Source organism: Anomaloglossus baeobatrachus, chromosome 2 (genome assembly GCF_048569485.1).
Source record: "Anomaloglossus baeobatrachus isolate aAnoBae1 chromosome 2, aAnoBae1.hap1, whole genome shotgun sequence".
Lineage (NCBI taxonomy): Eukaryota > Metazoa > Chordata > Amphibia > Anura > Aromobatidae > Anomaloglossus > Anomaloglossus baeobatrachus.
This window is the reverse complement of record NC_134354.1, coordinates 437,624,213-437,638,345: the sequence shown is the minus strand read 5'-3', so window position 1 is coordinate 437,638,345 and position 14,133 is coordinate 437,624,213. Positions and strand designations below refer to the sequence as shown.

Sequence of the window (14,133 nt, the reverse complement as noted above, 5' to 3'; positions counted from 1 at the left end):
GCTCTTTCCGTTCCGTTCTGGACCCAAAACTGCTCAACAAGCACGTGGAGGCCAGGCGGTTCCGGATGAAACCCTCCGCTCCGTCATTGCCTCAATGTCTCAAGGAAATTTCCTAGCATCAATAGACATCAAAGATGCTTATCTCCACGTGCCGATTGCTACAGAGCACCAACGTTTTCTACGTTTTGTGATAGGAGACGAACATCTCCAGTTCGTAGCTCTGCCATTTGGTCTGGCGACAGCCCCACGGGTGTTCACCAAGGTCATGGCGGCAGTGGTAGCAGTCTTGCACTCACAGGGACACTGTGATCCCTTGCTTGGACGATCTACTTGTCAAGGCACCCTCTCAAGAGGCATGCCAACTCAGCCTGAATGTTGCGCTGGAGACTCTCCAGACGTTCGGGTGGATCATCAACTTCTCAAAGTTAAAACTGTCACCGACCCAATCACTAACGTATCTTGGCATGGAGTTTCATACCCTCTCAGCGCTAGTGAAGCTTCCGCTGGACAAGCAGCGGTCACTACAGACCGGGGTGCAGACTCTCCGTCACGGTCAGTCGCACTCCTTAAGACGCCTCATGCACTTCCTCGGGAAGATGGTGGCGGCAATGGAGGCGGTTCCGTTTGCGCAGTTTCATCTGCGTCCTCTTTATTGGGACATTCTCCGCCAATGGGACGGGAATTCAACATCCCTGAACATGAAAGTATCCCTTTCACAGACGGCCAAGGACTCTCTGCAATGGTGGCCTCTTCCCACCTCATTATCACAGGGAAGATCCTTCCTACCACCGTCTTGGGCGGTAGTCACGACAGACGCGAGTCTGTCAGGGTGGGGAGCAGTGTTTCTCCACCACAGGGCTCAGGGTACGGGGACTCAGCAGGAGTCCACCCTTCAGATCAATGTTCTGGAAATCAGAGCAGTGTATCTTGCCCTACTAGCCTTCCAACAGTGGCTGGAAGGGAAGCAGATCCGAATTCAATCGGACAACTCCACAGCGGTGGCATACATCAATCACCAAGGTCGGCAAGCCTTCCAGGAAGTCCGGCGGATTATGATGTGGGTGGAAGCCACGGCCTCCACCGTATCCGCAGTTCACATCCCCGGCGTAGAAAACTGGGAAGCAGACTTCCTCAGCCGCCAGGGCATGGACGCAGGGGAATGGTCCCTTCACCCGGACGTGTTTCAGGAAATCTGTAGCCGCTGGGGAAGGCCGGACGTCGACCTAATGGCGTCCAGGCACAACAACAAGGTCCCAACCTTCATAGCACGGTCCCGCGATCACAGAGCTCTGGCGGCAGACGCCTTAGTGCAAGATTGGTCGCAGTTCCGGCTCCCTTATGTGTTTCCACCTCTGGCACTCTTGCCCAGAGTGCTACGCAGGGTCAGATCCGACTGCAGCCGCGTCATACTCGTCGCCCCAGACTGGCCAAGGAGGGCATGGTATCCGGATCTGTGGCATCTCACGGTCGGCCAACCGTGGGCACTACCAGACCGACCAGACTTACTGTCCCAAGGGCCGTTTTTCCATCGGAATTCTGCGGCCCTGAACCTGACTGTGTGGCCATTGAGTCCTGGATCCTAGGGTCTTCAGGATTATCCCAAGGGGTCGTTGCCACCATGAGACAGGCTAGGAAGCCCACGTCCGCTAAGATCTACCACAGAACGTGGAGGATATTCTTATCCTGGTGCTCTGCTCAGGGAGTGTCTCCCTGGCCATTTGCATTGCCTACCTTTCTTTCTTTCCTGCAATCTGGGTTAGAAAAAGGTTTGTCGCTCGGCTCCCTTAAAGGGCAAGTCTCGGCGCTATCCGTCTTTTTTCAGAAGCGTCTAGCACGACTTCCTAAGGTGCGCACGTTCCTGCAGGGGGTTTGTCATATTGTACCCCCGTACAAGCGGCCGTTAGATCCATGGGATCTGAACAGGGTACTAGTTGCCCTCCAGAAGCCGCCCTTCGAGCCTCTGAGGGAGGTTTCCCTTTCTAGACTATCACAGAAAGTGGCTTTTCTGGTAGCGATCACATCTCTTCGGAGAGTGTCTGAGCTAGCAGCGCTGTCTTCCAAGGCTCCCTTCCTGGTCTTCCACCAGGACAAGGTAGTGCTGCGCCCCATTCAGGAGTTTCTCCCGAAGGTGGTATCCTCTTTTCATCTTAATCAGGATATCTCTTTGCCTTTGTTTTGTCCTCATGCAGTTCATCGGTATGAGAAGGATTTACATTTGTTAGATCTGGTGAGAGCACTCAAAATCTACATTTCCCGCACGGCGCCCCTGCGCCGTTCGGATGCACTCTTTGTCCTTGTCGCTGGTAAGCGCAAAGGGTCGCAGGCTTCTAAGGCCACCCTGGCTCGATGGATCAAAGAACCAATTCTTGAAGCCTACCGTTCTGCTGGGCTTCCGGTTCCATCAGGGCTGAAGGCCCATTCTACCAGAGCCGTGGGTGCGTCCTGGGCATTGCGACACCAGGCTACGGCTCAACAGGTGTGCCAGGCAGCTACCTGGTCGAGTCTGCACACTTTCACCAAACATTATCAGGGGCATACCTATGCTTCGGCGGACGCCAGCCTAGGTAGAAGAGTCCTGCAGGCGGCAGTTGCCTCCCCGTAGGGGAGGGCTGTCTTCGCAGCTCTAACATGAGGTATTTCTTTACCCACCCAGGGACAGCTTTTGGACGTCCCAATCGTCTGGGTCTCCCAATGGAGCGCCGAAGAAGGGAATTTTGTTACTTACCGTAAATTCCTTTTCTTCTAGCTCCTATTGGGAGACCCAGCACCCGCCCTGTTGTCCTTCGGGATTTTTGGGTTTTTTCGGGTACACATGTTGTTCATGTTGAACGGTTTTTCAGTTCTCCGATGTTACTCGGAGTGAATTTGTTTAACCAAGTTATTGGCTTTCCTCCTTCTTGCTTTTGCACTAAAACTGGTGAGCCAGTGATCCCACTGGGGGTGTATAGCCAGAAGGGGAGGGGCCTTACACTTTTTAGTGTAATGCTTTGTGTGGCCTCCGGAGGCAGTAGCTATACACCCAATCGTCTGGGTCTCCCAATAGGAGCTAGAAGAAAAGGAATTTACGGTAAGTAACAAAATTCCCTTCTTTCCTCTGAAAGGCTGCAGCGTTTGGGTTTTTTTGTTTTTTTTTTTTTGTAAGTCTGTCAACTATGTTCTTAGGATCTGGACTGGTCAGAGGAATATCCTCACTGGATTCTCCCTCCAACACTCTCCTAGACTTTAAGGTCTGTCCCCGTGTGAATGAAACCTCAGAGATCTGTCAATCTAGGGGGGCGGGACAGGGAGGAGCCGGAGAACATGTCTGTGACTAGTTATGCGTGGTCCCTGGCTGGCTGTTAAAGTGAATCTGTCACCAGTGTTCTCCCATATAAGCTGCTGCCACCACCAATGAGCCCTTCTATGCAGCATTCTAGAAAACTGGATCAGTCACCAAGCCAATCTGTATAATGTTAAAACAAAAAAACCCTTTCTTTATCGTTCCTTTGGGAGACCCAGACCATGGGTGTTTAGCTTCTGCCTCCGAAGGACACACAAAGTACTACACTTAAGTGTAGCTCCTCCCTCTGAGCTTATACACCCCCTGGTAGCCAGTCCTAGCCAGTTTATTGCTTTGTCAGGAGGCATACATCCACACATGCATTCTCATCTGATTTGTTTGACTTTTGGAAAGAGTTTGAAGAAAAACGGGTCCATGTCTGGACTCCCGGCATGTCCCTTCTCACCCCACTGATCGAGTGCCTCCTCTTTGTGCTTTGTGTGGATGACTTGTCCTACATCATCCACAGTGTCCTCTGTTGTGCTCCTGGTCATGCGCACTGCTCTCTGCCCTCCTGAAGGCAGATCAAAGTATTGTAGTACACATGCAACGACGTTCTTTAACCTTTCCCTGCACCTGCGCATTACAGTACTTTGCTCTGCCCTCAGCAAAGCAGAGAGGAGTGCGCAGCAGCACAATGGAGAACAGTGTGTGGATGACATAGCAAAGAAAAGAGACTGCACCGGATCAACAGCAGCAACGTCAATCCAACTGGAACACACCGTAGAGGAGTATAATGAAAGTTGGTTTTTACGTTGTATGGATTGGCTTGATGACTTGTAAACAGTATTCTATAATGCTGTATATAGTGGCTGGCTTACTGGTGGTGGCCGCAGCTTATATGGGAAAATCCTGAGGACACCTTCCCCTTAGGGTATGCCTTCCTGAAACACAACAGCCTTTTAGAATAGAACATACATGTCTGGAATAGATAGTCAGTCTCTAATTTTATCAGGGTTTTGGCCAGCATGAATCAGCTGGCAGGTTCCCTTTAATCCAGCTTTCCAGCTCCTTACCATTTTCCATACTTTTGCTTCCTTTAAGTGAATAACGTTAGTAACAAATGCTACATTAAAGGTAAGGATGTAGTTAGGCCCTCCAAACTCCTTCCTTTCATGAACCGTATTGTAAAGATCTTGATAATTGTGAGGACGTGAACTATTGTGTGGAAGGTTGTAGGCTTTTTTTAACTTTTGAGTCTTTAAAGATATTCTCCAGTGTATGATTTTATTAGGGGTCTTGATTCTTAAAAACATTGACTGAACATGTGTTTAAAATACCAATTCCCAATAGTCCTGAAGCAATTTTCATTTCCATCATTCACTTTACCATGTCAGCTGTCGCATGACATGCATGGAAACATGGCTGCTGGGGTCAGTGATTGCCTGCATATGTCACGTCATCACCACAGGAGCAAGGATTGAATAAGCAATGGTTATTTTATCACATTTACAGCAGTTATCTTTGGGGGTTTTTCAAACCCACACCTCCCTTTTTGTGTTTAGTGTTCTCGCTAGCCAAAATACCAAATTTTATCTTTACAGTCACTAATTGAGATCTCTGCCACTTTCATCAAGCTATCCTTCAATATTAAGGTTATGTCCCCATGAGGTGTATATGCAGCGCGGTTTGCTCTGTTTTGCATGTGAAAATCCACCGCTTAGATTGAGCAGTGCTGCAGAATTACGTCACATCAAATTATACAGCGGATGTTGCTGCAGATTTCACCACTTGTATTGCAAAAGGTGTGGTAAATCTGCCACATTTGCACAGAGAAATCCATTGGGTACGTAACCATTGCAGGTGATTGGGCAGAATTCCTTAATCCTGGAGAACCTCTTTAAAAACAGTAAAGTTGTTTGTTGTTCCATAACCTTGTATATGGGGTTTTAAAAGGGAAGCGACACTGGTCTTGACAGCTACTTGGGGTTTCTGCGTTCAACAGCCCTTTGTGGTGAAGGGGGGCAAAAAAATCATGTCTCCACTTTTTCCTCCGCAGCGGTGGCGACCGAGGTGGCTTCAAAAATTTTGGTGGTAAGTGCCAAGAAAATCTCGGTGAAATTCCTGTTGCATTGAACAGGACTCCTCAGCTTGTTTCAGGCCAGTAATAAATACTGTCTTATATGTGTGCAAAGATACATTCGAAAGGCAAGTGTGCTGACTGCTTCTATGATAAGGACTATGGAGAAACACTTCCAACACTCAGATATAGCAAGTTTTTCTCACTGCTTTCCCCTGCCGGATCATTCGCTCATTATATTGTGGCAAGTTGCCATCGAACTTAAAAGGGGGGAAAAGAAATCAAAATCCTATGTTATGTCATATACAAGAAGGATACCATGGTGGTTGCTTCTGTGTTTCTCACCCATTAAAATGACAGACCAGATGCTTCCTAATTTGAGCTTTTTGCCACATAAATTGAAGTCTCTCGCTATGTGGAAAATGAATACTTTTGTTATATCTTTAGAGTTGTTAGTTGTTTCTATAAAATGTAACATCTAACTTGAAATTTTCGGCCATTGTGTAACTCATCCAGACAGTATTAGTCTGCATGCACATGAAGGGGAACACAAGGAGCGGATTCTTTACTTGTCCCAGGATGAAAACTTTGCTTCAAAATATAGTGGCAGTGCTGATGTTTGAGCTCTTAAGACGTTTCATGACCATGCTGTTAATAATTTCCTCAGTGTAAATTGACCCTTGCTATGATTTTAAACAGGATGGTAATTTATGCTGCAGATTTTACCCTTTGCAATGGAAATGATGAAATGTGCAGCTTTCGAAATCTGCAGTGGAAATGTCTGGTGTGGACCTACCCTTAGGCTGGTGTCCCACTTGCGATTACCGCGTGAGTTTCTCGGTGCATCACCCGTCACACGCTGCTCACAGGAGCGGTTCGGCTACATAGAGATGCATGCAACCGACCCAGCATGTGAGTCTGTGACGGGTGATGCACCGTGAAACTCATGCGAGATATACGCGTGGTAATCGCAAGTGGGACACCTTCCTTAGGCTGGAGCCACACAAGCGTATTGCGAGAGCATTGAATGCGATATGCTAATGATCTTCGGCTCCCCCTCTGCTGCGAGCATGAGTCGAGTATTGTGCGACTGTGATCTGATTCTGCGATTGGATCAAAGGTGAGAGAACATAGAAAGATCTCCTCCTCCTCCTTGGCTGTCATCGGAGTGCAGTCCGATGTGTCACTCGCACCCATAGACTTGTATGGGTGCAAGTGATGAGACTTGCTGATACACGCAGCATGCTTTGATTTCTCGGTCTGATCAGGGTTGAGAAAACAATCGCAGATGGTAACTGCCTGATAGGGTAACATTGGTTTGATTGGAATGCGATTATTTAAATCACATTCCTCTTGTCCGATTTTACTCGCCGTGTGTCTTAGGCCTTAATGTGCAACCTATTGCCCTGCACTTGTTGAAATATGTCCTGATGCAGAACAGACCAGAAGTCATCCATGATTCAGGATAAGATTATTTCTTTTCCAGTGGAAACTGATTTGCAGGATATGTTGAATGAAAGTTAGTGACCCTGTGCTATGACTCACAGCTGTGGCAGCAGTATAGTAGGCTAAATGTTTGTTTACCAGTAGTGATGAGTGAGCACTACCATGCTCGAGCACCCAATTATTGTAGACGTCTATGGGGGACTCAAGCATTTCTTCCAGGAAATCTTCCACCAAAATAATAAAGTTCCTCAGTGACTTCCATTATACTCGGTACCTTATTCGCACCCATGTGAGCTTCCAATTGCTTGTTACGAGTATCGAGCATGGTAGTGCTTGATCATCACTAGTTACTAGTCATCCGTGAAGCCACGTGCACACTTGGAGTATTTGAGGTTTTTTACCTCCAGTATTTGTAAGCCAAAAACAGGAGTGGGTAAGAAATCCAGAAGTGGTGCACTTGTTTTTATTACACTTTTTTTTTTCTGATTTCTCCACTCCTGGTTTTGGCTTATAGATACTGAGTTAAAAAAAGACCCTTCATATATTCTCTGTGCACAGGGCCTAGTGGTTTTCATATGAGACCATAACTACATGGTTCTTTCAGAGAACCACATGTTCTGGTGACTTCATAAATGCACTTTTTGGTTACCCTAAATATTCATTCATACATTAAAAAAATGCACTATCAGACTAAGCTGTCTACAAGGTGCTGAGATGTTTAGGTTTTTTTTTGGTTTTTTTTTTAAATGGTGGGCACTAGTGTTGAAAAAAAAAATAATCTACTAGATTGAGTGCATAGACTGAGACACCTACTGATTGGCAGAATGGGATTTTTTGGCAAGTGCTCTTCCATTCAGTTTAATGGAATGACGGATACCAAGTAAAACTATCTCTTGCAGTCCTGCTCAGGGAATGAGTAGAGGGTCTCTGAGGTTAGATCCCTATTGATCTAGTTTTCAATACCTTTCCGTTGTGTAGGTATTATAGTGTCTGCAGGATATAGATGGATATTTCAGGGCAGTGTACCCCAGAATACAACAGGAAGAACTGTCCCTTTCACAGCAGAGATGCTTAGCTGGTGGTCAGCACATGTAAATCAGAATATACCGTATTTTTCGCTTTATAAGACGCACCTGATTATAAGACGCACCCCCAAATTTGGTGAAGGAAAAGAGAATTATTTTTTTTAATGTTAAATGGGGTCCATCTTATAATGCCAGTGTCCCTCAACAAATCACATAGGATATATGTCCCTCATAGCCCCCATCCAAAAATTAGCCCCCTTAATCTGGGTATGGCCTCCTTATATTGAATATAGCCCCCTTGTGATGGCCCACATTCCCCTGTGCTGCCTATGGCCCCCCATGGATTGCATACATTCCCCTGTGCTGCCTATGGTCCCCTATGGATTGCACACGTTCCCGTGTTAGATATGGCCCCTATATAGATCGCACAAGTCCCCCTGTTAGATATCGCCCCCATAGTGCTGCCCATGGCCCCTATAGATCGCACAAGTCCCCCTGTGTTACATATCGCCCCCATAGTGCTGCCCATGGCCCCTATAGATCGCACAAGTCCCCCTGTGTTAGATATGCCCCCAGGCTGCTGCCCATAGTAAAATAAAACACTCTTTCCCTACCTCCTCCAGCGCTGAGCTCCCTCCGGTCTCCCACCGTGCTTCTCTTCCTCCACTTCCTGGTTCTCAGTGCGGTCATGTGATCGGCGCAGCAGACTGAGATCTCTGCGTGCCTGATCACAGTGGAAGCAGGGACACGGGGAGAAACGCTGCAGGGGTAAGTAAACCTTTTTTATTTTAGAATGAGCAGCAGCCTGGGGGCCAAATCTAACACAGGGGGGGCATGTGCCATCACAGGGGGGCGCAGGCTCATATAATATGCACCGCTGCCCCAGCCCCTCACTGCGGTGTGATTTCAGCACCATTGGAGATGGACAGCGGCTGTGCATATTATATGAGCAGGAGCAGGAGATCAAAGGCTACAGCCCGCAGCGTTCCACTGCACTCCAAAGCTGCTGCCCCCACCTCCCCTGGACCCTGCAGTGTGTATATATATATAGCAGAGGACTATAGAATGCTTTAATTGCTCCTTTACGCTGCACTTTTATTGTAGATATGGACAAAGGAATGACAATTATTTGAGGATTAGGATTTTCTATGTTAAGGAATTACAAATATATAAATATTTAACACTGGCAGAAAATGTCCACAAAATCTTGCTTACTTGCTGGTGTAAAATGTTCCAAATACTTTGTTTTGTACTTTTTCAGGATCGAGAGATTATGGTAATAAATCTGAGTCAGGTAAGGCTGTTTTCTACACACAGATTAAGCATAGTGTCCCACGTGAGCGGTATTAATGTAGGTCTTTCCATGTTCTAGACGATCAGGACAATTCAGACAATAACACAATATTTGTGCAAGGACTTTCTGAGGATGTATCTTCAGATCAAGTGGGAGAGTTCTTCAAACAGATTGGCATTATAAAGGTAAGAATGGGAGATCCACTGTTGTCATACAACTTCGCTTATTGATTATTTTTAAAGGGGTTGTTTGCTAATAAAACGTTTATCGTTGTGTAGTTAAATGTTATAAAATTTATTTAAAACTGAGTATTTTACTCACGATTTTGCAGCTTAATAAGAAAACTGGAAAGCTGATGATAAATCTTTACACTGACAAGGAAACGGGCAAGTCTAAAGGAGAAGCGACTGTTTCATTTGATGACCCTCCTTCAGCCAAAGCAGCCATTGAGTGGTTTGATGGTAAGATGCGTTTTGATATATTCTCTCAGCTAATGTTATATGTACATGCATATACCGTATGTAGCCTATGAATTGTGAGCTAAGGTGGTGTACTGCACTCTCCATACAGGAAAAGAATTTATGGGTAATGTTATCAAAGTCTCCTTTGCTACTCGGCGCCCCGAATTTATGAGAGGAGGAGGTAGTGGAGGTGGAAGTGGAGGCGGAGGCGGCCGACGAGGAGGAGGTGGTAAGTATATGTGTGGTATATAAACCTCAGAATTTCCCTTCTAGTTCAAGTTGACTACATGACCCAAATGCTTACCTAATATATAACAAGATGAGTTAATGTAGTCATTACACTGGTACATGAAGTGTGTATAATGATGAAATTAATTTTAGTTTTGTAACCTTTCCGCCTGGTCCAGAGGCTAGGTCAGTATTCCTTGACCTCTGGACAGGAGCCCTGTGAACCTCCTTCAACCTGCAGGCATTCTTGGCCAGTCCAGCTAATCGAGAGGAGCCATGGATTCCGGTAGGATGGCTCATAGGACACCTCCACAGAATACTGACCTGGCCGATGGAGCAAGGCCCTGCAGTTGATTGATTTATCTTTGCACATATGCAAGTGATGTTTTGTTTCCTTACAGCATATGTATTTTTTAATTATTTTCCTTAGGTCATAGAGGGGGTGGTGGTTTTGGTGGAGGCCGTGGCTCTTTCAGAGGGGGCAGTGGAGGACCACAAGGTGGAGACTGGCTGTGCCCAAATCCGTAAGTCTTTTCTATTAAACCCTTCAGCCCCGGGGTACTTTCCGTTTTTGCGTTTGTTTTTTGCTCCTTCTTCCGAGAGCCGTAACTTTTTTATTTTTCCGTCAATCTTGCCATATGAGGGCTTGTTTTTTGCGGGACAAGCTGTACTTTTAAATGAAACCATAAGTTTTACCATATGGTGTACTGGAAAACTGCAAAAAAAAGTGTGATGGCACAATAGTTTTTGGGATGTTTTATTCACAGTGTTCAATGTATGGCAAAACTGATGTGTGGGTATGATGCGGTCGGTGCGAGTTTGTAGACACCAAACGTATAGGTTTATTGTATCTAAGGGGTTAAACAAAATTCACAAGCTTGTCCAATAAAAGTGGCGTACGTTTTGCGCCATTTTCCGAAATCCGTAGCGTTATCATTTTTTGGGATCTATGGCTCAGTGATGACTTATTTTTTGCGTCTCGAGCTGACATTTTTAATACCATTTTTGCGCAGATGCTACATTTTGATCGCTTGTTATTGCATTTTGCTTCAAACTTGCGGCGACCAAAAAAATGTAATTTTGGCGTTTGGAATTTTTTTGCCACTACACCGTTTACTGATCAGATTAATTGATTTTATATTTTGATGGATCGGGCATTTCTGAACGCGGCGATACCAAATGTGTATATATTTTATTCTTTTAACCCTTTAATTTTCAATGGAGTGAAAGGGGGGTGATTTTGAACTTTTAGGGGATATATATATATATATATAAATTATTATTATTATTATTATTATTATTATTATTATTATTATAATTATTATTATTATTGTATATAATTATATTATTATTGTATATAATTATATTATTATTGTATATAATTATATTATTATTGTATATAATTATATTATTATTGTATATAATTATATTATTATTGTATATAATTATATTATTATTGTATATAATTATATTATAGTATATATTTAATTATAGTATATATTTAATTATAGTATTAAAACTTTTTTTTTTTTTACTAGTCCCCATAGGGGGCTATAACGATCAGCAATCCGATCGCTCTGATCTATCTGCTGATCACAGCTATACAGCTGTAAACAGCAGATACGGTCACTTCCTGCTTATCTGGCCTCCAGGCCGAGTGAAAACGAAAGTGAAACGTCATAGCTGCAGGCGTCATCACATGAACCTGTGCTACCATGGCAACCACTGAAAGTCACGTGATCACTCACGTGACTTCCGGTGGGGGCGGCGGTAAGTGAAAATCTTCACCGTGCGTATATACATCTCGCTGCCAGACTTTGGCAGCGAGATGTAAGGGGTTAATGTTATGGGTGAAATGCGATTCCACTCGCAACATGCAGGCACACATGTCAGCTGTTGAAAACAGCTATGTGCGCCGATCGCCGCACCTTGCCCGCTGAAGAGGGCGGGGCTTAACGGCACACAATCCATTACGGATAGATCCGTCCATGGTCGTGAAGGGGTTAAAGAATATATTTATATATAAAAAAAAAAAGTTTATTTCTATATTAAAAAGCAATTTGTTTCTGTGAATTCCAGCTCTTGTGGAAATGTGAACTTTGCCAGAAGGGATTCTTGTAACCAGTGCAGTGAGCCCAGGCCAGAAGATTCTAGACAAGGTGGAGGTTAGTTCTTGCATTAAAAGTGTCAAATGTAAGTAAACACCTAACAATTATTCTTATTTCATGCAGATATTGTGGTCATATCTCATTCTTTGCAACAATCTTCACAAAATTGATGCAAAATCGAATGACTGACAATTTTAATATATTCTGAAAGTTGTTGAGGCGTTTTTTTGTTTTTTTTTTACTAATATGCAAAACTACAAAATCAGTTTTTGCAAGCTATAAAGCTTCACCTTGTGTTCTACACTATAAAAATAATTTATGCTCCTTGTTTGCCAAGTGTTGAAGGGGTAATGTTAATATGTTAATGAATCTTGTTATGCTACATTAGTAACATTTTTGTTCTTGTTCTGCAGATCGTGGAAGAGGTGGGTATGGTGGAGATCGAGGCGGGTATGGTGGAGACAGAGGCTATCGAGGACGTGGAAGGGGTGGTGACAGAGGAGGCTTTGGAGGAAAGATGGGTGGCAGGTGATTATTTGAGTACGATATATTAAGCAAATAGTTGCTAGGGTGGCTTGTAACCTATAGAGTTAAAATTCCCTCCAATTTTACTTATATGACAAGATGAAAACACTAATAGATGAGCGGCAGTTGCTTCATGTGCAGACGTTTGCCTAGTATTTTCAGGCAGGAGTTAATGGCACATTAGCACTCTGTATATAATTTCCATCTAGCTCGCAAAGGTAGTGACATTTGTGTAGCGTTTCCCTATAATGTTTATAGTCTTAAAGGGAACCTGTCAGCAGAAATTTTGCACTAAACCTAAGATTCCCCTTCTGCAGCTCATGGGCTGCATTCTAGCAATCTTCCTATTGTTATTGTGCCCCCTTTTAGACCAAAATAAATACTTTATAAAGTGGTACCTTTTCCTATGCAAATCTTGTTAATCGTACACGGGGGTGAGCTGTCTGGTGTCCGTTATTCTGCCTCCTGCTGCTTTATGCCGTCCCCCATCGCTCAATTTCATACCTCAGGATGCCGCCCAGTGCGCCCGAGGTCTCGCGCATGCGCCCTGTCGCTCTAGCGGGACTGTGCACAGTGTGACCGCTGGTGACGTGTTGCGCAGGCGTGAGATTATGCGTGGTGCTGTGATTTTCATCAGCAAGTACCCGCTCATAATCTCGTGCCCGCGCTTTCCTCTCTGCCTCCACCGTTCTGCGCAAGCGCTGGCCGGATTAATCCACGTCACCTCTTACCAAGATGGGAAAGAGTTGACGTGGGGTCATCTGGCCAGCGCTTGCGCAGAACGGTGGAGGCAGAGGGGAAAGCGCGGGCACGAGATTATGGGCGGATATTTGCTGATGAAAATCACAGCGCCGCCCATAATCTCACGCCTGCGTAACACGTCACCAGTGGTCACACTGTGCACAGTCCCGCTAGAGTGGCACGGCGCATGTGCGAGACCTTGGGCGCACTGGGCGGCATCCTGAAGTATGAAATTGAGCGATGGGGGACGGCATAAAGCAGCAGGAGGCAGAATAATGGACACCAGACAGCCCGCCCCCGTGTACGCAGAACACTAGAACGCAGAACGCAGCCCACGAGCTGCAGAAGGGGAATCTTTTAAGTTTAGTGCAAAATTTCTGCTGACAGGTTCCCTTTAAAACTGAATACTTAGTGTAGTTTTGTGTTACTGACGAGCCTTACCATTTTGTGTTCTTCTCCTTTTAGGAATGACTATAGAAATGACCAGCGCAACAGACCTTACTAGCTTGAAGTTTCTTCCCGGTCGTCTGCTTTACATGGCATCAGAGTGCTTAGATTTAAGTCACCAGTTTCATATTTGATTTTTGTTTTATTCTTTCCCAGAAATGTGAGGTGTTCTTTTTCCTTAAACAAAAAAAAAAAATTCATGAATTTACTGAACGCTGCCCGTTTCTTCAATTTGACAAATGAAATTATAAACTATTGCCAAATAAGTGTTTTTGTAATACATTAAAATGACTTCTTTTTAGGCGTTTGTGGTTTTTCTTTTTTTTTCTTTTTAATATTTTTTTCTTTTAACTTTCCTGAATTTTGTTCCCAAAAAAATTTACATTTATGCAATGTCTCACAGCAATTTTTGTAAATAAATTGCATGCAGTGACAAATTGCCAGCTATGTAAAATGTCATGTGACTTGAGATTGTTCTTTTGTTGTATGAATGTCTCGCATTTATTGCTGCTTTTTCAG

General features: G+C 44.6%; 1 protein-coding gene across 2 annotated transcripts in view; it reads left to right on the top strand.

The window, feature by feature from the left end:
- TAF15 (TATA-box binding protein associated factor 15) overlaps positions 1–13,915 on the top strand; it is a 109,994-nt gene extending 96,079 nt beyond the window's left edge. For both annotated transcript variants that reach the window (XM_075336259.1, XM_075336260.1), the window contains 9 exons: positions 5,319–5,353; positions 9,072–9,104; positions 9,183–9,289; positions 9,436–9,565; positions 9,675–9,794; positions 10,224–10,317; positions 11,873–11,958; positions 12,315–12,429; positions 13,633–13,915. In XM_075336259.1, the coding sequence (XP_075192374.1) occupies positions 5,319–5,353; positions 9,072–9,104; positions 9,183–9,289; positions 9,436–9,565; positions 9,675–9,794; positions 10,224–10,317; positions 11,873–11,958; positions 12,315–12,429; positions 13,633–13,672 (760 nt within the window). In that variant the 3' untranslated portion in view covers positions 13,673–13,915. The remainder of the gene's footprint in view (positions 1–5,318; positions 5,354–9,071; positions 9,105–9,182; positions 9,290–9,435; positions 9,566–9,674; positions 9,795–10,223; positions 10,318–11,872; positions 11,959–12,314; positions 12,430–13,632) is intronic.
- Positions 13,916–14,133: the final 218 nt, after the last annotated feature.